The 27,036-nt window shown below is 39.9% G+C and overlaps 3 protein-coding genes and 1 long non-coding RNA gene across 7 annotated transcripts in view; 1 reads left to right on the top strand and 3 right to left on the bottom strand.

The window, feature by feature from the left end:
- Window positions 1-24,953, bottom strand: part of LOC129631970 (zinc finger protein 571-like) — a 38,444-nt gene extending 13,491 nt beyond the window's left edge. Inside the window, exons 1-2 of the mRNA XM_055553365.1 lie at window positions 24,905-24,953; window positions 24,055-24,127 (exon numbers count right to left, since the gene is read on the bottom strand). The gene's annotated coding sequence lies outside the window, so the exon portion shown is untranslated. The remainder of the gene's footprint in view (window positions 1-24,054; window positions 24,128-24,904) is intronic.
- The window catches only part of LOC129631957 (zinc finger protein 569), a 159,090-nt gene extending 133,771 nt beyond the window's left edge, over window positions 1-25,319 (bottom strand). Inside the window, exons 1-2 of one of the 2 annotated variants that reach the window (XM_055553316.1) lie at window positions 25,190-25,319; window positions 24,055-24,127 (exon numbers count right to left, since the gene is read on the bottom strand). The gene's annotated coding sequence lies outside the window, so the exon portion shown is untranslated. Of the gene's footprint in view, window positions 1-24,054; window positions 24,128-24,904; window positions 24,962-25,189 lie in introns of those variants that run through there. The other variant, XM_055553314.1, reaches the window with a different exon arrangement.
- On the top strand, window positions 205-23,011 carry LOC129631980 (uncharacterized). The gene is made up of 2 exons (XR_008704247.1): window positions 205-1,385; window positions 22,847-23,011. It is a non-coding gene; the product is annotated as an uncharacterized LOC129631980 (long non-coding RNA).
- LOC129631964 (zinc finger protein 345) overlaps window positions 7,324-27,036 on the bottom strand; it is a 76,569-nt gene continuing 56,856 nt past the window's right edge. The window contains exons 1-3 of one of the 3 annotated variants that reach the window (XM_055553337.1): window positions 25,190-25,209; window positions 24,055-24,127; window positions 7,324-10,042 (exon numbers count right to left, since the gene is read on the bottom strand). In XM_055553337.1, coding sequence (XP_055409312.1) covers window positions 8,501-9,964 — 1,464 coding nt within the window. In that variant the 5' untranslated portion in view covers window positions 9,965-10,042; window positions 24,055-24,127; window positions 25,190-25,209 and the 3' untranslated portion in view covers window positions 7,324-8,500. Of the gene's footprint in view, window positions 10,043-24,054; window positions 24,128-24,904; window positions 24,972-25,189; window positions 25,210-27,036 lie in introns of those variants that run through there. The other 2 variants (XM_055553336.1, XM_055553338.1) reach the window with 2 other exon arrangements.

Genomic DNA, 27,036 nt, shown 5'->3' on the forward strand with positions numbered 1-27,036 from the left:
TCATTCCCTTCTCCTCCTGCCTTCAATCTTTCCCAACATCAGGGTCTTTGCAAATGAGTCAGCTCTTCACATCAGGTGGCCAAAGTATTGGAGTTTCAGCTTCAACATCAGTCCTTCCAATGAATATTCAGGACTGATCTCCTTTAGGATGGACTGGTTGGATCTCCTTGCAGTCCAAGGGACACTCAAGAGTCTTCTCTAACACCACACTCCAAAAGCATCAATTCTTCTGTGCTCAGCTTTTTTCACAGTCCAACTTTCACATCCATACATGACCACTGGAAAAACCATAGCCTTGACTAGAGGGACCTTTGGTGGCAAAGTAATGTCTCTGCTTTTTTATATACTATCTAGATTGGTCCTAACTTTCCTTCTAAGAAGTAAGCGTCTTTTAATTTCATGGCTGCAGTCACCATCTGCATTGATTTTGGAGCCCCCCAAAATCTCTGACTTGAAGACGATTTCTTTACCTGGTCATTCGCGCAACGTCACACAACCGCACTGATGGCTGAAGACACAATTACCACTCTCGCAAGTGTTCACACACAAAATCATGCAGTCTCCTAGGCACATCACGTTACACACACACACACACACACACACACACACAGTGGCGCGCTAAGGCCTGAGACTCTAGACACGGCCTGTCTCTGCACCGCGGCTCAGACAGCACCAAATCTTCAGCTTCCCCGGAGTCCTGCAGGGTCCTAGCGGACAAGGTAGTTTCACACTCCACCCTCCTCACGCCGCAGGGCCGCTCAACTGGTTTAAATACAGCAGCGCTGAAAACGTGGTAGGAAGTGACGTAACATCCGCAGGTTTCTGGAAAATGTAGTCCAACACCGAGAGACCCGAGAGAGCCTGAGCCCTCTTCGAGCCCTCCTCCGTACCGTAATCCTGCGAGGGTATCAGGCCCTCCGTTGACTCCCGGGGTGGAGGAGGGTGGGGGAGAATCACTCCGCTAGACTGTAGCTCAGACTGTGAAGAGGACCCTCCACGGGCATTCTGGAGGGAAGCTTATTTCCGCCATGGGGACTTCTGGGACTTGTAGTGTGTTTAAGAGCCCCAGCTCCGGGAGTTGGTGATGGACAGGGAACCCTGGCGTGCCACAGTCCATGGGGTCACAAAGAGTCGGACTTGACTGAGAGACTGAGCCCTAGAACTAAGAGCCCCAGAGGGCACAGTGGCATCGTCCTGTTCTCAGTCCCAGCTTGGGCGGGGCTGCGATGGATGCCGCCGAGGAGAACTAGAGTCCGAAGGTCCTGGCAGGTGGAGGGGAAGATAGAGCAGATTCTGAGGAAACTGAAGGAGAGGAATCCCCAGGCACTAACCGCAGCGTGGCCTGTTGTCGGAGGGCATGAGAAGAGAGACCCTTCACTGCTGGTGTGAGTGCATTTGCTTCAGTTTGTGACCTTCGGTGGAGGGGGGTTGGTGGTTGTGTAGCTGTTCCTGAGACAGTTTTTTTTTTTTTTTTTTTTTTAATTGGAGGATAATTGCTTTATAATATTGTGTGGGTTTCTTCCATACATCAACACAAATCAACCCTAAGTATATATATGTCCCCTTCTTCTTAACTCTCCTTACCCCACCCCCTCCCCATCCTACCTGTTTGGGTTGTCACAGAGCACCAGGTTGAGCTCCCTGCCATCCTAAGCAAATTTCACTGGTTATCTAATTTTACATATGGGTAATGTGTATGTTTCAATGCTACTCTCTCAATTCATCCCACCTTCTCCTTCCCCTGCCTGAGAAAGTTTTTATGATTTTTTTTTAAGTGTTTAAATACTTTTTGAACATAATATGCAAAAAAAGTGCCCAAATCATTAGAGTAGAGCTGGGTGAATTTTCTTGCATTTCTTTTCCTTTTTGGATGGTTTTGTTCACTGCCTCCTGTAGACTGTTATGAACCTCTGTCCATAGTTTTCAGGCACTCTAACTACCAGATCTAATCCCTTGAATCTGTCACCTCACTGTATAATCATAAGGGATTTGATTTAGGTCATAGCTGAATGGCCTAGTGATTTTCCCCACTTACTTTAGTTTAAGACTGAATTTTGCTATAAGAAACTGATGATCTAAGCCACAGCCAGCTCCAGGTCTTGTTTTTGCTTAAATCAAATCCCTTATGATTATACAGTGGAAGTGACAAATAGATTCAAGGGATTAGATCTGATAGACAGAGTGCCTGAATAACTATGGTTGGAGGTTCATGACAATGTACAGGAGGCATTGATCAAGACCATCCTCAAGAAAAAGAAATGCAAAAAGGCAAAATGGTTGTCTGACAAGGCCTTAAAAATAGCTGAGAAAAAAGAAGCTAAAGGCAAAGGAGAAAAGGAAAGATATACCCACTTGGATGCAGAATTCCAAAGACTAGCAAGGAGAGATAAGAAAGCCTTCCTCAGAGATCAATGCAAAGAAATAGAGGAAGACAACAGAATGGGAAAGACTAGAGATCTCTTCAAGAAAAGTAGAGATACCAAGGGAACATTTCATGCAAAGATGAGCACAATAAAGGATAGAAATTCTATGGACCTAACAGAAGCAGAAGATATTAAGAAGAGGTGGCAAGAATACATGGAACGATGATACAAAAAAGATCTTCATGACCCAGATAACTACAATGCTCTAGGTGATCACTCACCTAGAGCCAAACATCCTGGAATGCAAAGTCAAGTGGGCATTAGGAAGCATCACTATGAACAAAGCTAGTGGAGGTGATGGAATTCCAGTTGAGCTATTTCAAATCCTAAAAGATGATGCTGTGAAAGTGCTGCACTCAATATGCCAGCAAATCTGGAAAACTCAACAGTGGCCCCAGGACTGGAAAAGGTCAGTTTTCATTCCAATCCCAAGGAAAGGCAGTGCCAAATGTTCAAACATTTGGCAGCAGAATGTTCAAACTACTGCACAATCACACTCATCTCACATGCTAGCAAAGTAATGCTCAAAATTTTCCAAGCCAGGCTTCAGCAATATGTGAATCGTGAACTTCCAGATGTTCAAGCTGGTTTTAGAAAGGGCAGAGGAACCAGAGATCAAATTGCCAAGAGAGTTCCAGAAAAACATCTACTTCTTCTTTATTGACAATGCCAAAGCCTTTGACTGTGTGGATCACAACAAACCGTGGACAATTCTGAAAGAGACAGAAATACCAGACCACCTGATCTGCCTCTTGAGAAACCTATGTGCAGGTCAGGAAGCAACAGTTAGAACTGGACATGAAACAACAGACTGGTTCCAAATCAGGAAAGGAGTATGTCAAGGTTGTATATTGTCACCCTGCTTATTTAGCTTACATGCAGAGTACATCATGCAAAATGCTGGGCTGGATGAAGCACAAGCTGGAATCAAGATTTCCAGAAGAAATAGCAACAACCTCAGATATGCAGATGACACCACCCTTATGGCAGAAAGTAAAGAAGAACTAAAAAGCCTCTTGATGAAAGTGAAAGAGGAGAGTGAAAAAGTTGGCTTAAAGCTCAACATTCAGAAAACGAAGATCATGGCATGTGGTCCCATCACTTCATGGGAAATAGATGGGGAAACAGTGGAAACAGTGTCAGACTTTATTTTTGGGGGCTCCAAAATCACTGCAGATGGTGACTCCAGTCATGAAATTAAAAGACGCTTACTTCTTGGAAAGAAAGTTATGACCAACATAGAGAGTATATAAAAAAGCAAAGACATTACTTTGCCAACAAAGGTCCGTCTACTCAAGGCTGTCGTTTTTCCAGTAGTCATGTATGGATGTGAGAGTTGGACTATAAAGAAAGCTGAGTGCCAAAGAATGGATGCTTTTGAACTGTGCTGTTGGAGAAGACTCTCGAGAGTCTTGGACTGCAAGGAGATCCAACCAGTCCATCCTAAAGGAAATCAGTCCTGAATATTCATTGGAAGGACTGATGTTGAAGCTGAAACTCCAATACTTTGGCCACCTGATGTGAAGAGCTGACTCATTTGCAAAGACCCTGATGTTGGGAGAGATTGAAGGCAGGAGAAGAAGGGGATGACAGAGGATGAGATGGTTGGATGGCATCATTGACTCAATGGACATGAGTTAGAGTAAACTCTGGGAGTTGGTGATGGACTGGGAGGCCTGGTGTGCTGCAGTCCATGGGGTTGCAAAGAGTCAGACATGACTGAGTGACTGAACTGAACTGATACGATAGAGCCTTTCCATCTTCAGTTGCAAAGAATGTAATCAATCTGATTTTGGTATTGACCATTTGGTGACATGAATGTGTAGGGTTATCTCTTGTATTGTTGGAAAAGGGTGCTTGCGCTGGTTTGTATGACTAGTGCGTTCTCTTGGCAAAACTCTGTTAGCCTTTGCCCTGCTTCATTTTTTACTCCAAGGCCAAACTTGCCTGTTACTCCAGGTATCTTTGGACATCCTACTTGGACAAGCTCCCAAGATGAAAGGTTGTTGCTGAGCTGTTGCCTTCATTTCAGATTCTTGGCCTCTGGAGGAGAGGAATTCAATCCGGGGCCAGTCATGAGGCTTGATGGCTCAGAGCTTTTGAGTGACGAAGTTTTATTAAAGTATAAAAGAGAGGGAGAAAGCTTCTGTTGTAGACATCAGAAGGGGGCAGGAAGATTGCCCCCCTGCTAGTCTTTGGCAGGAAGTTATATAGCCAGTAGCAGGCTGCTAATTAGAGAAAAGAAATGTCTCAAAACTCAGAGAGCGGCACCATGTCCCTCACCCACAACATACATTTTGAGATAACATTGGCACAAGGTGAGTCATCCCGGGCCATAAAATGATTGGCATGAATCTTGAAGAAAGGCAGGTTTCCAAGCAAATACACAGTCTCATTAACATAGCTTAAGAGAACATTTCCATGAGTAAAACATACTGGTTTGTCAAGTACGTTCTGAGACTTAGGTGAACGGACTTGAAGAAAGATAGAGTCTAGGGTAAATACATAGTTCATTAACAAAGCTTAAGAAAAACTTTCCCATAAGAAAAACACATGGGTTAGATCAAGGTTTGAGAAAAGTTAAGTTCAGGTGGAACCAGGTGTCATCATGGCAACAAAGAATTTTAAAAGAAACCTCCTTTTAAATTTGTATAGAGAAGGGAAATGATCTGACACTTGTAGTTTGTTTCCTCCTGCTGCTTAAGAGAGAGATAAAAAATGTCTGACACTTGCAGCCTATTTCCTCCGGTTGGAGACCCCTACCTTTCCTGCCTGTTACTCTCTCATGTTTTAGGGAGTGTTCTCATTTCATTCTTTTACATGCAGCTGTCCAGTTTCCCCAGCACCACTTATAGAAGAGACTGTCTGATGCTGGGAAGGATTGAAGGCAAAAGGAGAAGGGGGTGTCAGAGGATGAGATGGTTAGATAGCATCTCTGACTCAATGGACGTGAATTTGAGCAAACTCTAGGAGATAGTGGAAAACAGAGGAGCCTCGAGTGCCACAGTCCATGGGATCTCAAAGAGTTAGACACAACTTAGTGACTAAACAACAACTTTCCTCCATTATATATTCTTGCCTTCATTGTCATAGATTAGGTGGCCACAGATGTGTAGCTTTATCTCCAGGCTTGCTATCTAGTTCCATTGATCTATATTTTTGTTTTTGTGCCAGTACTATACTGTTTGATCACCGTAGCTTTGCAGTATAGTCTGAAGCCAAGGAGCCTGCTTCCTCCAGCGCTGTTATTCTTAAGACTGCTTTCACTATTTGGGGTCTTTTGTGTTTCCATGTAAAATGTTAAATTTCTTTTAATTCTGTGAAGAATGCCCTTGGTAATTTGTTGGGGACTGCACTGAATCTGTAGATTGCTTTGGATAGCAGAGTCATTTTCATAATAGTCATTCTTTCAATCCAAGAACATGGTATATCTCTCTATCTATTCTTGTCATCTTTGACTTCTTTCATCAATATCTTAGTTTTCTGAGTATAGGTCTTTTACCTCCTTAGGTAGGTTTCCTCCTACATTATTTTATTCTTTTCGATGTGACGGTAAACGGGACTGTTCCCTTAATCTCTCTGATCTTTTGTTGTTAGTGTATAGGAATGCATCTCTTGCTTTTTCAATTGAAATCAGTCCCTCTGACTTCATTTTGCTTAACTTTCTCTGCCTCTATAAATATAGATGAAAGTTACCTATTGCAGCCTTGAAGGGATGTTCTTACGTGAATACCCCTAGAGACTCTGCAGATACCCAATGCCTTTGTTTGGAGAGTTGGATTTATCATGGACACAAGTAATATTTTTCTTTAGGGTGTGCTGACAGTTATCACTTTGGTAGGAGGTGGGGTTAGAGATGGAGGGGCTAGAGCTGGGGTCGGGAGTGAGGTGTCCTTTGCTCAAGAGCTGTCACTGCCCTACTCAGGGCAGAATTTGATCCCAGGTTGTTGGAGCAGAAGTCCTGAGGGTCAGACCCAAGCTAGTTCTATTTTATGAACCATGCCTCTCGCTTCAGGCTGGGGGCCCTGGAGCAAGGGGGCCCTGCAAGGGGGCCCATGTCAGCTACAGAGGTCTGAGCTGTCTCCAATGTGCCGCCCATGCACACACCAGCAATTGCTTCCCTTGCTCTGTTTAGATAAAGTCCTGAGGGCTGGCAAAGTTCATCTTAGTCTTTCCAATGCAGTCAAAGGTTTTTGGGATTTTTTTTTTTTCCTTTTCCCCTTCCCTATTTCTTCAACAGAGTGCTGTAATCTCTCCTCAGGAAATCTGAACATCTACAAAGTGTCTCTCACCTGTGGGTGTCTGCTGAAGTCAGCACTCTCCAGGTTTACCTTAAGTGCAGCCAAGAAGGACTGGGGCCAGTTTATAGACTCCTGCTGGTTCAACAGCCCATATACCAAGAACTATCTGCCTATTACATGATATACACAGGTGGGTGAGACTCCTCTCAAGTCCACTGGCCTATAGTGCTGGATCCCACAGCAACCTCAGAGGCAATTTGTTTGTGGATATATGCCAGGTTTACTTGTGGGCATCTTATGCCACTATGAGGCTGTTATTTTTCAGTGTTCAGATTTTTATGAAAAAGCTATCCTATTTTTTAAAGTTTTATGATTTATTTTTGCCTTCTTAAATTTACATTCTTTATTCTTCATTAAGATAGATTATTCTTGTTCAATAAGGGATACATGTTGGTCAAACTTTTCCTATGTTCACTTACATAAATGTCTTTTCCTCATAATGTCTTTGATGTTGAGTAAGGTAGAGATCACAGTTAAAACTTTTGCCATAAATAACAAAGACTGAGAAGATAACAATGATGATGGCTAAATTAACCAAGTGTTTATTATGTGATAGGCACATTGTAGAATCCCCATAATTTGCTTCAGAACCACACTAATTATGCCCACAGTACCATAAACACATCACATATGCACATAAAAGGATCTGGAAGAATAAGCAAGTTAGTTAATGCTGGGGAAGTAACTAAGTTCAGGGATGTTAGCCAAAGGGAAGTAAGATTTTACGGATGATGTATAAATCATGTAAAGCAGAGGAGATCCACACATTATCTTTTAAAATGAACAACAAATAAAGCAGACACATTCAAAAGGGGCCAACAAAGTAACTCTTTATGATTAAAAATTTTTTCTGTATTTGACAAAAATAAGGGTTTGATAAAAACAGGTAAATACTTTAATGCCAGTGGAATTGTAATAATATATTTACAGAGAAAGAATATTAAAAGCTGGTTATAGCATGATCACATTTCTTCCAAAAGCAATGCCAGATATAATCTTAAAGGATTTGTTCCAAAAATTTGACAGTGATTATCTATGACTGGTAAGATTACAGATAACTATATCTATCTTTAACTCATATTTACATTTTTATGTAGGAAAATTGTTCTGCAAAAAGAACAGTATAAAGTTTATAAAGAAAAATAAAACAACCTTCCAAAACAAAAAGTACACATCCATAAGACATTAAAGGATATGTAAAAGTAACCATAACTTAACACAAACAGGGTGAAAAACAGATATAAACACAGATATGCAAATTTGAAAACAAATACTGAAGTGATATTTAAGCTTTATATGTATAAAAATATACTATCAAACAACAAAAATATAAAAATAGATATGGTTATTGGATAAATGATATTAGTATGAGAAATGGGAGAGAAAAAGGGTAAATTTAGACCCTCAGTAATAATTTAAAATAATTTTGAAATGGATCAGTAATTCTGTATAATACACAAAAAAATAAGAACATTAAAAAGAAAGTAGCAAGGTTAGCCCCTGAATAAATTTCAATGTTTAAAATAAAGGCAATGTACAATAAAAGATTTTTCCATTTTTAATATTAACAAGTGTGAATTTTCTGAAAATAGTGAAGGAATGAATTTAGATAAAAATCTTCTATTTTATTCAGATTGGTTTAAAAAAAAATTTTATGTATGAATTTTCTTAGACTGACTAACTGGTAAAGTAAGGTATATGTACTTTAATTACATTTGTGGGGATTCTCACTAGTATGAATTTTTTTCTTGTATGCTTAACTATATAATTCCAACGTTATGGAGTTTCCAATTCACAGAGCTTCTCACCAGCATGATTTTTCTTATGTTGCTGAATTTCTGAACCCCTCCCCAAAGCTTTCCCACATGCCTTACATTCATAAAGCTTCTCAGCAGTATGCATTCTCTGGTGCTGAGTAAGGGTTGAGCCAGTACCAAAAGTCTTCCCACATTCCTTACATTCATAGGGTTTCTGACCAGTGTGTATTCTCTGGTGCCGATTAAGAGCTGAGCCACTACTAAAGGACTTTCTACATTCTCTACATTCATAGGGTTTTTCACCAGTGTGAATTAGCTGGTGTTGGATAAGTTTTGAGCCACTAGCGAAAGCCTTCCCACATTCCTTACATTCATAAGGTTTCTCACCAGTATGAATTCTCTGATGTTGAGTGAGGTCTGAACCACTACTAAAGGCCTTCCCACATTCCTTACACTCGTAGGGTTTCTCACCAGTGTGCATTCTTTGATGCTGAATAAGTTTTGAACCACTTCTAAAGGCTTTCTCACATTCCTTACACTCATAAGGTTTCTCACCAGTGTGAATTCTCTGATGTTGCGTGAGATCTGAGCCACTATTGAAAGCCTTCCCACATTCCTTACACACATAAGGTTTCTCACCAGTGTGAATTCTTTGATGTCGAGTAAGGGCTGATCCAAAACTAAATGCTTTCCCACATTCATTACATATATATGGTTTCTCACCCGTATGAATTCTCTGATGCCGAGTAAGGGCTGAACCACTACTAAAGGCCATTCCACATCCTTTACATTCATAAGGTTTCTCACCAGTGTGAACTCTTCGATGCTGAGTAAGGTTGGAGCCACTGCCAAAGGCTTTTCCACAATCCTTACATTCATAAGGTTTCTCACCTGTGTGGATTCTGTGATGCCGAGTAAGGGCTGATTCAAAACTAAAGGACTTCCCACATACCTTACACTCATAAGGCTTTTCACCACTGTGAATTATCTGATGTCGAATAAGGCCTGATCCAAAACTAAAGGCTTTCCCACATTCCTTACATTCATATGGTTTCTCACCAGTGTGAATTCGCTGATGGTGAGTAAGGTTTGAGCCACTACCAAAGGCCTTCCCACATTCGTTACATTCATAAGGTTTTTCACCAGTATGAATTCTTTGATGGTAAGCAAGATTTGCACCACTACCAAAGGCCTTGCCACATTCTTTACATTCATAAGGTTTCTCACCAGTATGAATTCGCTGATGTCGAATAAGGACTGATACAAAACTAAAATCCTTCCCACATTCCTTACATTCAAGGAGTTTCTCATCAGTATGAATTCTCTGATGCTGGGTATTGAAAGTGGGCATGTCTTCAGGAGTAAATATCATTTGACTTAAATGTCCTTCCTGAGATTCCTGTTTTCTCTCAAACTGGCTTTTACATTCCCAATCACCTCTGAAACGTGAGTACGCAATGCTGTTTTTTATAAGTCTTTCCATTATCTCCCACCAGGATGATTCTATTCCATAAATATCCTTTTTCAGAAATAATTCTTGGTCTCAACTTTGATTCACAGTCTGAAAGAAAATATAAAAACATTCACTCTTTTTGTGTGTGTTCTGGGAGAATTAAACTTTTATGATAGATATGAAAAGACTTAAACTCATTTTCATAAAAAGTAAGTGGCTTATACAGTTCTCATTTATGATTGGACATATTGACAAACAGATAAGGAAACAGAATGAGAAGAAACACTAGAAGGTGAAAGACTTATTTAGGAATACAGATTAAGTCAATCATTTCTAAATAGTGATTTAGATAAAAACATTCTAAAGAAGTAGGAAGCTCAATAATTATAAATATGTCCAGGTCCCATCCCAATTTTATTATAGGATAAAACTAGTGTCATATACATTTAAAAATGAGCATAATTGTCATTTAACTCATTTCTTAGGGTTGTTTAGAGCTTTAAGTAACTATACTAGGAATGAAAATTCTAGGATAGATGGTCATAAATTGCATCCCTGAAGGAGATAGAAGAGAAAGTTACTCCAAGAAGAAAAAAACAAAAAAAAAAAAAAAAGAAGAGAAAGTTACTCTAGATATAGCAGCATCTTGATGAAAGATTAATGAACTGAATAAGTCTGGAATTAGCAATAAAGAGGGAAGATTCTTTTGTGGTTAGAATATAGTTTGTTTATGCCATTTGATAAAATCCATGTTTACTTAGGAAGTCTATGAGGTTAATCTTGGGAGAACAAAAAAGGGGACTTGCAAAGGCCACAGCAGAGTAATTGAGAGTTTAGTTCTAAAGTCACAGAAAAGGAATGATAAGATAGGAAGTAATGGGATACTTGTGGAAAATTACAAGAAGGATGCAGATAGATGAGTTCTCTGAACATCAATGGTTATTGAAATGATTCTGAAATCACATATAATATATTTACACAGTTGTATAAAATAATGCTACCGTGTTTGGTAGCTATCATTTTGGAAGACCTAAAAGTGACTGGAAAAGGATTCAGAGACATCAATTAAGACCTTGAACAAATAACTCAAGTTCCCAGAGGTAAAAATATTTCAGCTTCAGTCTTTTTCTGCATTACTCAAACAACAAGCTTGTTTAGGCTAGGTCTAAATATGTCTTGGGGCTTCTCAGGTGGCACAGTGGTAAACAACCAGGCTGCCAATGCAGGAGATGTAAGAGACATGGGTTTGATTCCTAGGTTGGGAAGATCCCCTGGAGGAGGGCACGGCAACGTACTCCAGCATTCTTGCCTGGAAAATCCCATGTACAGAGGAGCCTGGTGGGCTACAGTCCATAGGGTTGCGAAAGGTCAGACACAACTTTAGTGACTTAGCATACACGCATGCAGTCCTCACTGGGGAGTTAGAGCTTCAACATGTGAATTAGGGAAGAGGGGACACAATTCAGCACATAATATTCACTAAAGCAAGGGTCATAGAAGCAGAGTGATACTGCTCTAACTGGAATCATGTTCATATAATCAAATCAACAAGAATGGGTTAAAATTAATTTTAACAATCAAACAGATTACAAACAGCAACAAATGAACCTAAAAGTATTTCAAATGAATAACACAGCCACACTGTAGGAGGGGATTAAGAAATGAATTCAAATAAATTTGAACACAGTATTTTAACTATGTACCTTTATTCTGAAGACAAAGAGAACTATAAACAAATACTGAGCTCCACTTAGTAGGTTTGATAGTTACTATAGTATACGTTAGGAAATCTTAAACTATTTTTGTTATATTATAGAATTGAACAAAATTAGTAAATATAATGAGAGTCAGGTTTTTAACGACTGGTGAAGGGAGATACAAATCTGGAACAGGATTAAGACCAGACTGAATACTGTAGTCCTATCACCCAGATCTTGGTTTCTAAATATTCTTTACAGCAAGAAATCAGGCTGTTTAGAGAAATTATTTACTTCAGGCTTGAGCCAGGAGAATAATTAGAAATAAGCCTGTAACATCTTGGGCCAGAAAGAGAGGAAATGCTCAAAGAATCATGGGGAAAATCAAAAGTACACAGAAGCCAGCCTGAATTGGCCAAATCTGGGACAACTTGAGTATCAAAATAAATGGTAACGCATCATATAACACACTGAATAAATGAAAATCTACAAATACATACTGATATAACAAATGAACAAATAAGTGAGTGATAAGGGAATGCTCTCCTTCACAGTCGAATACCAACTAATTAATACAGACAAAATCATGGAGATTTTAAAATTCTATCCAGACAATAATGGATAAAGGATCCCACACATCAATGGATGCTAAAAGCTGTGGGTAAAAGTTTGGTGATGAGGTATTTACATAGTTTCAACATATCTCTCTGCTATTAATTATAAATTAATTAGCTGTTAATTACAAAGAGACAACTACTGCCTTTACAGTGAAGACACATAGTAGATACCACCATAACCAGCCATCAAAGTTAATATGGGACAAGTCAATATCACATACTCCCTTCTATGATGTCCTGAGATGGATACAATCACTTTTGTGGTATTCCTGCCACAAAATTCATAACCTGAAAGTTAATTATGAGGAGCCATAAGACAAATCCTAACTAAGTGACATTTTACAAAATAAATGGCCTATCCTCTTCAAAAACGTCAACATCATGAAATGCAGTCATCTTTAATCTTCCAGGTTAAAGATTAGAGAGAGACATGTTAAGTAAATTCAATGTGTGATCCTGGTCAGTGAATCAGGGAGAAAGGGTGAGGGATGAGGGTAGGATGAACTGCTACAAAGAATATTATTGGGACTACCAAAAAAATTTGTATATTGACTATAATGCACTGTTAAAATCTCTGATTTTAGTGACTGTATTGTGGTTATGTAAAAGAATACTCTTGTCCCTAGGAAACAACACAGTGAAGTGTTTAAGGGTAAAGGGGCAAATTCTACAACTTATTCTTAAATAGTTCAGATAAAATGTGTGTATTGTGTATTTGTGAGTGTGCATGCATGCATATATAGAGACAGAGAACACCTGCAAATGCACACAGGAATGATAATACAAATGGAATAAAATGTAAACTACTGGTGATTCTGAGCAAAGAGTACCCAAGAATACTTTGTATTATTCTTGTAACTTTTCTGCAATTAAGTTACCCAAAACAAAGTAAGACACAGTCCTAAGTAATTCTCATGTTAAATGTGAGCCTAAATAGAAATATAGAATACCTAGAAATAAAGTGAAAAGGAGAGTAATACATATAAAAAACCTGGACACAGGAAAACTACCCCCCTCAAAAGAAAATTTAATAACATTAAACTCCTTTAAAAAAAACTGATTTGAATTCAACACTGCAAGAAACTCAAAAAAAAGGCAGGAAAAAATTAATGAAGATTAAAACAATATAAAAATGTTAAAATACGTAAGATTCAGAAAACTCAAACCTTGCTTTTGAAAAGAATATGAAGACTGCTGATTAAACATATATGTATGTCATTTCCTTTAGATATTGTCCCAAAACACCATTAAAAGGACCAAACAATGATAGTTTCATAAAGTTAACTGCTGGCAAGAGTACAGGTATGACAGATATTACTGATTGCCTCCTTCAACATCATCCCTGTCCTACTTTGCTACAAGAATTTTTTTCCATCAGTTCCAGAAAATGAATCATGCCTTGTCTAAGCCAGTGGTTATGACTTCTGATTGCTATTAGAATCAACTGGATAGCTTTAAAGAAAATGTTCTAAAACTTGAACCCCACTCCAGACCAATTAAATCTTAATGTTTGTCTAGTCATCTTGTATGAGCTTGAGTCATTGTCAACTGTGACAGCACACTAGAATTATCTGATGATCTTTTATTTAAAAAATCTTTTTAATTTATTTTTTGGCTGCACTGGGTCTTTGTTGCTGTGTGCCAGCTTTCCGTAGTTGTGCTGAGCAAGGGCTACTCTCTAGTTGCAATGCATAGGCTTCTCACTGCAGTGGCTTCCCTCGTTGTGCAGCAGAGGCTCTAGTCAAGTGGGCTTTAGTAGCTGCAGCACAACAGCTCAGTAGCTGCAGCTTGTGGGTCCTAGAGTGTAGGCTCGGTAGTTGTGGGCACAGGCTTAGTTGCTCCATGGCATATAGGATCTTCCCAGACCAGGGATCGAACCTGTCTCCTGCACTGGAAGGTGGATTCTTAACCACTGGACCACCATGGAAGTCCCTGGTGATCTTTATTTTTTTATTGGATAATTGGAGGATAATTGCTTTACAGTGTGTGGGTTTCCTGGTTTCTACTGTGGTGGTGGTTTAGTCTCTAAGTCGTGTCTGACTCTTGCAACTCCATGGACCATAGCCTGCCAGGCTCCTCTGTCTGTGGGATTTCCCAGGCAAGAACACTGGAGTGAGTTGCTATTTCCTTCTCCACCTGGTGATCTTTTAAAATTGATGATTTCCAAGCTCTATCCCAAACCAGTTTAATCAGAATTGCTAGAGGTGGGACCCAGACAGGAGTAACAAAAGTTAATAACCAGCTTAAGTTAAATGAAATAATTAACCCTCTATTCTCTTTGTTGCAATTGTGTCTTTCTGCCTTATGGAGCCAAAAGTAACCTAAATGGCAGTAGAAAAACAGGGCTGACAAAGAGAGTTGGGTATACTGTGAAGTGAATAAGCCACTGTGAAGTTTAACTTAGAAATGTTTACTGAAGTCTAAAGTATGTGTTTCCTGGGCTAAAGTATGGGCTTCCCTGGTGGTTCAGTCGGTAAAGAATCTGCCTGCAATGTGGGAGACCTGGGTTCGATCCCTGGGTTGGGAAGATCCCCTGGAGAAGGGCATGGCAACCCACTCCAGTATTCTTGCCTGGAGAATCCCCATGGACAGAGGAACCTGGAGGGCTGCAGTCCACAGGGTCGCAAAGAGTCAGACACAACTGAGCACACGGAGCACACACAAAGTATGTGTACTTTTTATCTCCAGAATTTCACTATTAGTATATACCTTAGAGAACACATGTACATAGATGTTCACTGGAGCACTGTTTGCCGCAGTGATTTAACTATGTAAAATCTAAATCTCTAAAAACCATAAAATCAAAAATAAAATAAAATAAAAACCATAAAATCATTAAACATACCACAGTATTATAAAATTTGGCCTTACATGAAGTAATTTAAGTGAGCTCTATACTTAAATGAACAATTCTCCACAAAGAATAAAAAAGTAAGCTTCAGTACAGTAACAATAACTGTTGTTGTTTAGTCGCTAAGTTTTGTCTGACTCTTTGTGACCCCATGGACTGTAGCAATCCAGGCTCCTCTGCCCTCCACTACCTCCTGGAGTTTGCTCAGATTCATGTCCATTGAGTTGATGATGTTATCTAGCCATCTCATCCTCCGCTGCCCCCTTCTCCTGTTGCCTTCACTCTTTTCCAACATCAGGGTCTTTACCAATGAGTCAGCTCTTCACATCAGGTGGCCAGAGTATTGGAGTTTCAGCTTCAGCGTCTGTCCTTTCAATGAATATTCAGGGTTGATGTCCTTAAGGATTGACTGGTTTGATCTACTTGCAGTCCAATCCAAGGAACTCTCATGAGTCTTCTTTAGCACCACAGTTTGAAAGCATCAGTTCTTTGACACTCAGCCTACTTTATGGTCCAACTCTCATATCTGTACATGACTACTGGAAAAACCATAGCTTTGACTTTATGGACCTTTGTTGGCAAAGTGATGTCTCTTTTTAATATGCTGTCTAGGTTTTTCATAGGTTTCCTAACTACTAAATGACACTAAGTAAGTGGTTAGGCCCTGTTTTTAAGGGTTTTACATGAACCAACTCAATCCTTGGACCAATCTTATAATGCAGTTACTTTCCACATTTTGCAGGATGTACTTACAATTCTTTTTATACAGAAATATTTTTCAATGAAAAATAGTACCACATACACATTTACATGTGTATGCATTTTTGGGGGGGACATGCCTCAAGGCATGTGGGATCTTAGTTCCTCAACCAGGGATCAACCTAGATGCCCTGCAGTGATTAGGAAGTTTAGAGTCCTAATGACTGGACCACAAAGGAATTACCCATGTATATGCATTTTTTAATAGGATAAATAATTAATCGATAACAGTGACTACCTTTGGGTACTTCGGGTAGATACCTCAGTAAAGTCTCTCAGTCATTGTCTGACTCTTTGTGACCCCATGGGCTGCAGCACACCAGGCTTCCCTGTCCATCACCAACTCCCAGAGTTTACTCAAACTCATGTGCATCGAGTTGGTGATGCCATCCAACCATTTCATCCTCGTTGTCCCCTTCTCCTCAATCTTTCCCAGCATCAGGGTCTTTTCCAATGAGTCAGCTCTTCGCATCAAGTGGCCAAAGTATTGGGAGTTTCAGCTTCAGCATCAGTCCTTCAAATGAATATTCAGGACTGATTTCCTTTAAGATTGACTGGTTGGATCTCCTTGCAGTCCAAGGGACTCTCAAGCATCTTCTCCAACACCCACAGTTCAAAAGCATCGATGCTTCGGCGCTCAGCTTTCTTTATAGTCCAACTCTCACATCTATACATGACTACTGAAAAAACCAAAGCTTTGACTAGACGGACTTTTGTTGGCTAATGTCTCTGCTTTTTAATACATTGTATAGGTTGGTCATAGCTTTTCTTCCAAGGAGCAAGCATCTTTTAATTTCATGGCTGCAGTCACCATTTGCAGTGATGAGCCTGGGTAGGTTCCTAGGATTGGGGATTGTAGTTACATGGGTATGAACCCCTTCATAACACAAAAATTTTTATAACAAAATTATTAGTTATATATATAATTATAATTTAACTAAAAATAAAATTTAAAAAGGAAAACACTAGCATTCAGCCTAAGAGCTGCTCATTGTTTATAATGGCAATAATTTGTAAGCAAACCATGTTTAAAAAAGGGAGCTGGGTAAAATGGTAACATGATGAAGCCATTACAACTCATGGTAAAGATAAACGTATAACAACATGGACAGTTGTTCACATTGTATTTTGGCATGATAAAGATGGGTTACAAGTCAGTAGCCAGAATATGATCACATTTAGAAAACAATTCTAAGTGTTGACAGCAGTTGTCTTTAATTGACAGGATTACAGATAACTTCTGTTACTTGTTTGTGCTTCTCTGTAGTTTTCAAATTTGTTGTAATATTTTTTTGTAATGAAAGGAATAGCGAATACAGCTATCTTCAGAACACTGATATATTTTAGCAGGTATTCAAAGATTTAAAAGAAAAGAAGTGATCAAAACATGGCACAAGTAAAGCACAAAGACATAAATTTAAAAAATTCAAATAGACAGGGACTTCCCTGGTGGTCCAGTGGTTATGATTCCACCTTGTAGTGCAGGGGACTTGGATTCAATCCCTGGTCGGGGAACTAAGATGTCACATGCCGCAACTACCAAGTGCTCTGGAGCCCATACGCCACAACTAAAGAGCCCATGTGCTGCAACTGCTGGACAACTGAGCCCACACACCACAACCGGACACCACGAGCTGTAACTGGAGAGTCTGTGTGCTGCAAGGAAAGATCCTGCACAATGCAGTGAAGATCCTGCATGCTGCAACTGAGACCCAACGTAGCCAGATAAATACATTAAAAAAAAATTCAAATTGATAATACAAACTATTTAAATAGTTTAACAACAAGTAGGCAATGCACAATGTAATGTACCACTATTATGCTAAGTGAAGTAAGGAGGACAGAGAAAGAAAAATACTGTATGAGCTCACTTATATGTAGAATTTAAACAAATAAACAAAAACCAAGTTCATAGATATAGAGAACACACTGTTGGTTGCCAGAGACGGGGTCGGGAGTGGAATGGGTAAAGGAAGTCAAAAGGTACAAACTTCCAGTTATGAAATAAGTCTTGGTGATACAATGTATAGCATGGTATATAGTTAATAATACTGTATTGCATATTTGAAAATTGCTGAGAGAAAATCTTAAAAGTCATAAGAAAACACAATTTTTTTACTATGTATACTGATGGATATTAGACTCACTGTGATGATGACTTTATAATACAGTTGACCCTTGAATAGCATGGGTCTGAACTGACTAGTTCCACTTAAAGGTGGTGTTTTTTTCAGTAGTAAATACTACAGTGCTACAGGATCAGAGTCCCTTGGACTGCAAGGAAAGCCAACCAGTCCATCCTAAAGGAAATCAGTCCTGAATATTCATTGGAAGGACTGATGCTGAAGCTGAAACTCCAATACTTTGGCCACCTGATGCGAAGAACTGACTCATTGGAAAAGACCTTGATACTGGGAAAGATTGAAGGCGGTAGGAGGAGACAACAGAGGATGAGATGGCTGGATGGCATCACCGACTCGATGGACATGAGTTTGAGTAAACCCTGGGAGTTGGTGAAGGACAGGGAGGCCTGGCGTGCTGCAGTCCATGGTGTTGCAAAGAGTCAGACACGACTGAGCAACGGAACTGAACTGAACAGGATCTGTGGTGGATTAAATCTGAGAATGCAGATACAAAGGAACCATGGATATGGAGGACCAACTATAAGTTATATGAAGATTTTTTAATGCAGAGTCAGTGCTCCTAACCCCCACATTAAGGGTCAACTGTATATACAAATATTGAATCATTATGTTGTACACCGGAAACAAATATAATGTTATATGTTGATTAAACCTCAACAATAAAAAAAAAAAATCCTTCAAGACCTACCCAAAGACTTTTGGGCAACCACTTTATACCATAATTGATTTAGAGATCCCAAGAATGGGAAATAAAGGAAAGGGAAGCTAATATTTACTGAATTTCTGATGTGTACCAAGTGTACCAGTGGCATCACTGACTCAATGGACATGAGTGTGAGCAAACTCTGGGAGATGGTGAAGACAGGGAAGCCTGGCATGCTGCAGTCCATGGGGTCGCAAAAAGTCAGATACGACTTGGCAACTGAACGACAACCAAGTGTTTTACACATCTTTCATTCTCAACCTTGAGAATGAGAACCTCTCATTCACAGGTTAAACAGCTCACAGGTGGTGTAGCTGAGATCAGAGACCACATTTGACACTAGAGCCCATAATTTTTACACCATGTTACAGAGATTAGTGTAAGTAAAAAAAAAAAACCCTAGGGATGGTTTGTTTCTTTTTTTCTGACATAGTCTATATTTAAACTAAAGTGATATTGAGAATAGATGGCAAAGAGGCAAAGGCAGAAATTAACTGATGGAGGATAGTTGTGGAGGGGGGGAGGTTTTGAGGAGATTGGGAAAGAAAAGTGGAAAGGGTATTTAAAGAAGAAATATAACATAGGGAGAACAGTAAAAGGAACCATGCACAACAGACTTGATTGGACCTGAATGTTATTAAAATAAAAATATTAAACAATACATATCTGATTCTAAGTCTATATCTCCTTTTTATATCCCTCACTTCAAAAATGTATTTGAGGAGGCTAATAATAAGAGAAAAAAATAAATCATACACAAAGGTCATATATCATAGGTACTCAATATCAAATCTCAGGCTAAGATGTGCTATAATTGATCACGTGTGAAGAGCTCAAATTCCTGGCAGTCAATGCAGAAGGAAAATACTATATACAATGGATTAAATTCTTCCTCTTTGCCAAGTACTATTTTAGGAGATAAGCAAGACCTTGCTGAAAAACATGTAGAAGACATAATATCAATTGAAAGGTTAATGTTATTATTAGAAGATTTCTCAAATTTATACTCACATGATTATAGATACAATGCAATCCAATCAAATCCCAAAAGATGTTTGAGTGGAACCAAGCTATTTCAAAAATTTATATGGATATGAAAAGAACACAAACAGCCAAGATATTCTTAAGAAACAAGAAGATAAGAGGATTTGCTCCAAATATTATTCCAAAGTCACAGTGAATATGACTTAATATTCTATCTTAATAGCATAGTATTGTTGTGAGGGGAGACAAACAGAGCAATAGAACAAAATATAAAGTCCAGAAACAAGACGTAGCCATAATGTGTGCTAAGTCGCTTCAGTCGTGTCCTACTCTTTGCGACCCTATGGACTGTAGCCCACCAGGCTCCTTTGTCCATGGGATTCTCCAGGCAAAGAGTACTGGAGTGAGTTCCCATACCCTCTTCCAGAGGGTCTTCCCAACCCAAGGATAGAACCCACATCTCTTATGTCTCCTGCATTGGCAGGCAGGTTCCTTACCTCTAGCACCACCTCTGTAACTAGAATGGTACTGCAGCTCAGTGTAAAAAAGATGAACTTTTCAACAAATGATATTGGAGCAACTGGATACCCACTTGGGGGATAAAATGAAATTGAATCCCTACCCTACACTAATCAATTCCAGTTAGTGTAAAGAGAGAAATGTTAAGGCAAAAATCTAGGGAACTTTTAGAAGCAAACACAAGAAAATCTTCATTACCTCAAGGTAGCACAAAATTTCTTTAAAAAGCACTAACTACCGAAAAAGATTGAAATCCAAAACCTCTACTCACCAGAAGGCATTAGAGTGAAAAACCAAGCCAGAGCAGAAGATAATTTTTGTCACATATGCAACTGCCAGTAAATTAAAATATGCACGCACACATGTGCGCCCAGTGACTTCAGTCATGTCCAACTCTTTTGCAGCCTCATGGACTGCAGCCTGTCAGGCTCCTCTGTCCATGGGTTTATCCCAGAAAAAATATTGGAGTGGGCTGCCATTTCCTCCTTCAGGGGATCTTCCCAAATCAGAGATCGAACCCACATCTCCTGCATCGGAAGATGAATTCTTTACCACTGAGCCACAAGGGAAGCCCAAACTAAAATAAATACAGATGATACATAATATATGTATTATGTATATAGATTACACACACATACACACACACACACACACACACATATATTCAAATGCTATAAATCAGTCAGAGAAAAACAACCCAATTAAAAATTGGCAAAATATCTGAACAAATATTTTGCAAAAGGGGTATCTCCTGTAGCTCATACAATAAAGAACCTGTCTGCAGTGCAGGAGACCTGTGTTAATCCCTGGGTCAGGAAGATCCTTTAGAGAAGGGAATGGCATCCCACTCCAGTATTCTTGCCTGGAGAATCCCATGGACAGAGGAGCCTGGTGGGCTACAGGCTATGGGCTTGCAAAGAGTTGGACATGACTGAGCGACTAAGCACACAGGTGGGCAAGAATTGATTTTCAATTTCACTGATAATACAGGCATATCAATGAAATGTGGTAATACTAGATATTTAATTGGCAAAAGTTTTAAAGTGTGACAATGCCAAGAGCTGGCATGACTATAAACAAAAGGAATCTTTGTACTGCTGATACAAGTAAAAAACTTGCACAGTATCATTAGAGACCAGTTTGGCATTGTCCAGTAAAACTGAAGATGTACAAACCCTAGCCCTCAACAACTGAATTACAATTTTATTACATATTAAAGAAATACAAGCACACATGTACCAAAATATCTGCACAAAATATTCACAGTCACATTGCTTATAACACTCAAAAACTGTAAGCAAGTCAATTGTCCATGAAGAATAAAAACAGATTAGTAAATCGATACTATTATACAATGAGACAGTATGTATAGAGCAATGGAAAAAATGAACTATAGTTATGGGAAATATGAATGAAGCTCACAAATATTTTTAATGAAAAAAGAAATAAAAGAATGTCTGTTCATACAAAGATAGAAAATGGACAAAAACTAACTTATGTGATTCTGGAATTCATATCAAAGCTCTAAGTGAAAGACAAAGAAATGATCGCAGTGGTTATCACCAGAAGAGCATAATTGTTTATGACTGCGGAGGAGTACATAAGAGGCTGCTTTACAGATGGCTGTATTCTTTTTCTTGATTCCTTACATGGGTCTTTATAATTATTTGCACAAATGGGTGTTAAATGCCATTTCTATATTTAATTTGAAAGAATGAAGACATAGGCATTCAAATAAATATGCATCTCTAAAAACGTTTCAAATATTAAATTATGTGGGAAGATACTGAGAGGGTAACAGGCAGGAAGGCTAGGGACCCCCAAGTGGAGGATACAGACTGCAAGTGTCAGATATTTTTTTCCTTCTTTATACAAAATTAAAGGGAGGTTTCTTTTAAAATTTTGTGTTGCCATGATGACACCTGGTTCCACATGAACTTAACTTTTCTCAAACCTTGAGCTAACCAATGTGTTTTTATTATGGAAATGTTTTTCTTAAGCTATGTTTAATGAACTATGTATTTACATTAGACTCTGTCTGTCTTCAAGTCGTTTCCACGTAAGACTCAGAACCTATAATGGCTCAACAAACCAGTATGTTTTACTTATGGAAAAGTTCTCTTAAGCTATGTTAATGAGACTGTATTTGCTTGGAAACCTGCCTTTTTTCAAGATTCATGTCAAATGTTTGACATCTTGGGGGCTCGTCCGGGATTCTTCAGGACAAGGTAAGGGTGCTTGGAGCTCTAGATCTTTGTCCTCCTAGCAAACACGTTTTCTGCTGTACTTTACTAACTCTATGGTATGCTTGTGTGTGTGACTGATTGAAAGAGACACACATGTAACCAAGAGCTGTGTCCTAATCTGCAGTTCCACAGTGACCTCACACGGCTTATGGCAGAAACCCTGTTGGGGGATTATACCGACCTGCTAATGTCAAGAGGCACCCAACGTCTCCTCTGGGGGAGCAGCCAGAGATGGATGAAGCGTGTAGACCAAACTCTCCTTTCTCAGTCAAACTTTCCAGTCTCTTTGACCATTTCATAAATTCCTGAGAATTAGAACTACTAACCTAATCTGTTGGATCATAGGTTCAAGAGATTTGTGATCTATGCTGTTACTGTGTACTGTTCCATAGGTCCCACACGTGAAGAGACCCGAAGATGGAAGGTTGTTGCTATAAGCCGGGAATGATGCCGGGATTCTTGGTCTCCAGAGGACAGGAATTCGATCCGGGACCAGTGACAAGGCTTGATCGCTCAGAGCTTTTGTGTAATAAAGTTTCATTAAAGTATAAAACAGATAGAGAAAGCTTTTGACATAGACATCAGAAGGGGGCAGAGAGAGTGCCCCCCTTATATACCTATTAGCAAGCTGCTCTTTAGAGAAAGGAAATCTCAAAACTCTGAGAGTGCACCAGACCATTCACACACAACATGAATTTTTGAGACAGTATTGGCACAGGGTGAGTCATCCCGGGCCATAAAATGATTGACATGAATCTTGAAGAAAGGCAGGTTTCCAAGCAAATACATAGTCTCATTAACATAGCTTAAGAGAACATGTCCATGAGTAAAACATACTGGTTTGTTGAGCCACCATCGGTTCTGAGTCTTAGGTGGAACCAGCTTGAAAAAAGACAGAGTCTACGGTAAATACATAGTTCATTAATATAGCTTAAGAAAAACATTTCCATAATAAAAACACATTGGTTAGCTCAAGGTTTGAGAAAAGTTAAGTTCAGGTGGAAACAGGTGTCATGGCAACACAGAATTTTAAAAGAAACATCCTTTTAATTTTGTATAGAGAAGGAAAAAAAAGGTCTGACATTTGCAGTCTATTTCCTCCGCTTGGGGGATCCTAGCCTTCCTGCCTGTTACCCTCTCAATACTTAAATATAATTTTATGTTAAAATGTATACTACAAATGGTAAATACTGAATAAATTCAATTTTTAAAACCACATTTTATATGTGTACATAAAACATACTAGGGAGAAACTATCAAAAAGGTAGCATTGGTTTTAACTGGAAATTTAATTTTCTTCATTGAGGATAGCTGTATGTTTGTAATTAAAGATAATTTCACTTTTATAATAAAAAAGGTTTTTTAAGACAGCTTAAAGAAAAATTAAATCATTTGACAAATTAGGAAGAGAAAGTCATGTGTGTGGATTGGGGTTTAGAGCAAATCACATTTCTCAAAGGAAAAAAATTCCATGGATCAGGTCACCTGACAGGCAAGAAATTTTCAAGAGAAGCAAAGCAAGTCATATCTTGACAAAGAAAAGAGAATTTCGAGAAAAAAAATAAAGAATTTCGGGAAACAAGGGGAAATGATAAGCTACCTTGGAGGTGCCTTGTGGATGGTCAACAGGCATTCTTTACTTCATTCTGGAAGACTGTGCAAGTAGAGCAGAGCTGGGAAGGGAGAAAGGAGTCAGGAAAAATTAGGTTCTTCTGTGAGTCCAAGTCAATCTACCATCTAGAGATATTAGCGTCCTGCTCAATACCAGCATGACAGAAGCGCAGGGTCATTTGCAGTTCTGGGCAGACTCTGCCCCTGGGCTGCAACTCCTGGGAACAGAGCCCTGGAGTCACAAAGACACAGACAAAGGCGCCCCACACCAACAGTGCTATATGGATACATAATCATAGAAACTCACTCATACCACGGGGCACTCAGGCACCCCAGAGGGCCACTCAATCATATACACTCTGGGGACAGTCAGTCACGATCGCAGTCAAAGGCACCCCCAGGTACTCGCATTCCCATTGACACCCATCATGGGGACACAGTGACAACAAATTCAGACGCACCCTACCCACCAACAATATCACAAACACACCCCCAAGGGGAAATAGAAATCTCAGTTAAGCCACCCAACGCCCACCGCTCAGCAAATGTTCAGAAACACGCACACACAAAGTGGATACACAGCTTTGCAAACGCAGTCAAAGAACTTCACACTCACAAAAAGTGCCACACCCGGTCACAAAGTTAAACTCCATCACACATGCACCATTATAACTGCAAATCAAGCCCGCCTCCCCGCCTTTACAGTTTGGTACAGGGTCACACAGACACAGAGACACAATCACAATAAGACACACACCCCTCACAATCTCCCCTTCCCAGCTGGCTGGCTCCCGTAGAGGCCGGAGGTTCCAGACACGCCCAGCTCCAACCCATCTCACCTACGATTCCTCAGGTCTGTCTGGTCAGCACCGCTCCACTGTACTTGAAACAAATAGAAGAGCCCAGCAGCTCCCACAGCACCCAGAGGCTGTTTGCCCCTACCCGCCAGAAAAACCCGCCCACTCCTCAGGAGAAGGTCGGCTTCTCGCGGGAGGGAGCACCAAGCCTAGAGGCCTCTGGGAGATGTAGTCCAGACAGAGGGAGAGCGAGAGAGAGGCTGCTAAAAGCTATCTCCAATTCATCCTGAGTTCCCCGTGGCGAGGAAGCTGGACCTGACAGCGCACCTGAGGCTTCCGCGAGTCTCAGCTGACAAGGATTCCATAAGCACACTTTAGTCAAGCTGACTCCACTGACTCCATCACCCTGCCCACTGGCTATAAAACCCGAGCGACTGTTATATACCAAGTTGAGGTAAATCTCTCTTCCTTATTGCAATAGTCTTTAATAACGTTTTCCTTATGTGTTTAACTTGTTTGGTGCAACTTTTCTTCGACACAGCCCAGCCTCAAGTTTCTGTTGCGGCTCTCGCAGGTTTTGGCACTCACCCTGCAACATAGTGAGCCCCACGGCGTCCCGGGAAATGTAGTCCAGGACTTCGCCAACGGCGGGACGGACTCGGCCAAGGTAAACTGCGTTCCCTAGGCTCTGTGGGGCCTGGCCTCAGCTAAATGCACAGGAGGCTGCTCAGGGTTACGCTTTGATCTGGGAGCGCTCAGATGCCCTTGAGACAAGCTGCTGAGGAACGTGTTAGGGAGCCAGAAGAGAGAACCCACAATGCGGGTTCCACAATGTGCAACATGAGTGTCTGGGACCAAAGCAGCCTCGGGAGTTTAAAGGGGAGAAATTCACAAGTCCAGACACATGAGAGAGTGGGCAAAGGAGGGTCCCAGTGTAAGACCATGATGAGATTGCGAGTGTGACTACATTTAGGGGTTAGTTGAATGAAAGAGAGACTGCATGCGGTGAGGGAGAGGTAGCATCAAGATTATGAGTGGTTTTGTGAAGATAGAGAGTCATATTGTGGGCTTGTGTGGTTGGGAGTAAGTGTGTGTGTGTATGTGTGTGTGTGTGAGAGAGAGAGATCTCATGATTGTGGGTCACTGTATGGGTGGCTGAGATAGTGGAAAAATTTGAATCCTCTCAGCCTCATTTCCTCTTCAAATGGAGATATTTGATCAAAAACAGAAGTAGTGACATTTGAAGATATTTGGATAAAGAGCACTAAGCAGAGAAAACAACTAAACATAAATGCTGTGGGTTAAACATAAGCCTCTCAATGGACATTTGAGTAAACTTTGGGAGATAGTGAAGGACAGGGAAGCCTGACAGGCTGCTGCTGTTCATGGGGTTGCAAAGAGTCGGACACGACTGAGTGATGAAGAACAACAACAAGCCATAAGCCTGGTATATTAGTGAGCAGCAACTAGGACACTGTGACAACGTGGAGATAGTAAATGAGGTGAAACAGCTAATGAGAAGACTGATTATGGAGAATATTTTATGAAGTTTGGTTAGTCTTAGTGAGATGTAAAAGCAATAGTGGGTTTTGAACAGAAGAGTGACATGATCTTATATTTAAAAGAAATCATTTGGAGTGCTGAGTAGAGAGTAGGGTGTAGGGGGACAAAAAAAAGAAGCAGGGAAACTAGCCAATGGGCTGGTGGAATAATCCAGATAAGAGATAATGGTGACTCAGTCTAGGGTGATAGCAGTGGTAGTTATGAGAACTAGTTGGATTCTAGATACATTTTGAAGATAGAGCTAAATGGATTGGGTAATAGATTTGATGCGGGAAATGAGAGAAAAAGATGAACCTAGGCCAATCCACATATGTTTAGATCAAGAAGCCAGAATTGTCATTTACTGAGATAAAACTAGAATGAACAAGTTTTAGTGGGTAGGTCATTGGTCTTTGCTCTGCTAAACTTCTGAGATCAGTAAGGCAAGATGAGAATTCTATGGAAATCTATTAAGATAAAACTAAATATAGTAACAGGTTTTTTGGGATTAAGTGGTGGCATGCTAGAGATATGTCCACATCCTAACTCCCAAGACCTGTGAATGTGACCTTATTTGGGAAAAAAAAAAGGGGGGGTCTTTACAGATGTAATTAAGATAAGGATATCTAGGT

This window comes from Bubalus kerabau, chromosome 17, assembly GCF_029407905.1.
Source record: "Bubalus kerabau isolate K-KA32 ecotype Philippines breed swamp buffalo chromosome 17, PCC_UOA_SB_1v2, whole genome shotgun sequence".
Classification (NCBI taxonomy): Eukaryota; Metazoa; Chordata; class Mammalia; order Artiodactyla; family Bovidae; genus Bubalus; species Bubalus kerabau.